Source organism: Buceros rhinoceros, unplaced genomic scaffold (assembly GCF_000710305.1).
Source record: "Buceros rhinoceros silvestris isolate BGI_N320 unplaced genomic scaffold, ASM71030v1 scaffold27424, whole genome shotgun sequence".
Classification (NCBI taxonomy): domain Eukaryota; kingdom Metazoa; phylum Chordata; class Aves; order Bucerotiformes; family Bucerotidae; genus Buceros; species Buceros rhinoceros.
The window spans coordinates 21199-22038 of record NW_010409253.1 but is presented as its reverse complement, the minus strand read 5'-3'; the positions used below and the strand labels follow the sequence as shown (position 1 = coordinate 22038).

The following is an 840-nucleotide window of genomic DNA, read 5'->3' as shown; positions in this document are numbered from 1 at the left end:
GGCTCGCTGCAGCTCGTCGGTTTGTTTTATTGGGGCTCAAATATCTGGCTTAATTTGGAGATAAGCCTGGTTTTGTTGGAGGATAAATCTGTTGAGAAGGGGTTTAACTGTTGAAATGCTCCCTCTTGCTGGTGCAAATGGGAAGATTGCCTTTCAAAGTGCTTTTTCCTGGGAGCTGTCGCTCCGGCAGAATCCTGTATTTATTTCAGGCAGAATGGCACATTGTTTTATAAATATCTTCTCTGTAGTTTCAACATAGCTGCTGGTTGTTGTGTTTCTTATATAATGCTATCCAAGATCTCTCTGACTGTCTTACGTTTGCTTTACTGTTCACTCCTCTCCCATTACCGTTCAGATTTTCCTGCATAAAGTAAAAGCCCAGGGGAATAAATCAGTGGTGCTTCTCTAAACAGACCACAACTTGAAGAAAATACTTGCGTTTTCAGAATATCCTTTGCCATCCAGCGACAGCATTTCCAGCGGTGTTTGAAAACATCGATAAGTAATTTTTGTAAGCGATTGCTTTTCCGCATCAGCTCTCAGAGCTTAGCTTTGAGCCTTTGATGTCGGGTGAGGTGGGTTCCTCTGCTTCTGCCTGCTTTGGTGAACTGTCTAAAAACGCTGTGCCTCTCTCCCTGCCTTCTCCCTTTTTCAGATGTGCCCTACTTTGGATATCCCTGCATTGAATGTCTGAGGAGCTCCAGCCGATCCTGAGCCATGTCGCAGATGTTGCACATAGAGATTCCCAACTTTGGGAACACCGTTCTGGGCTGCCTGAACGAGCAGCGGCTGCTGGGGCTGTACTGCGATGTCTCCATCGTGGTGAAGGGCCAAGCCTTC

The 840-nt window shown here is 46.2% G+C and overlaps 1 protein-coding gene across 1 annotated transcript in view; it reads left to right on the top strand.

Moving 5' to 3' along the window:
- The first annotated feature begins 658 nt into the window (after positions 1–658).
- NACC2 (NACC family member 2, BEN and BTB (POZ) domain containing) overlaps positions 659–840 on the top strand; it is a 17172-nt gene continuing 16990 nt past the window's right edge. The window contains exon 1 of the mRNA XM_010135189.1: positions 659–840. Coding sequence (XP_010133491.1) covers positions 718–840 — 123 coding nt within the window. The 5' untranslated portion in view covers positions 659–717.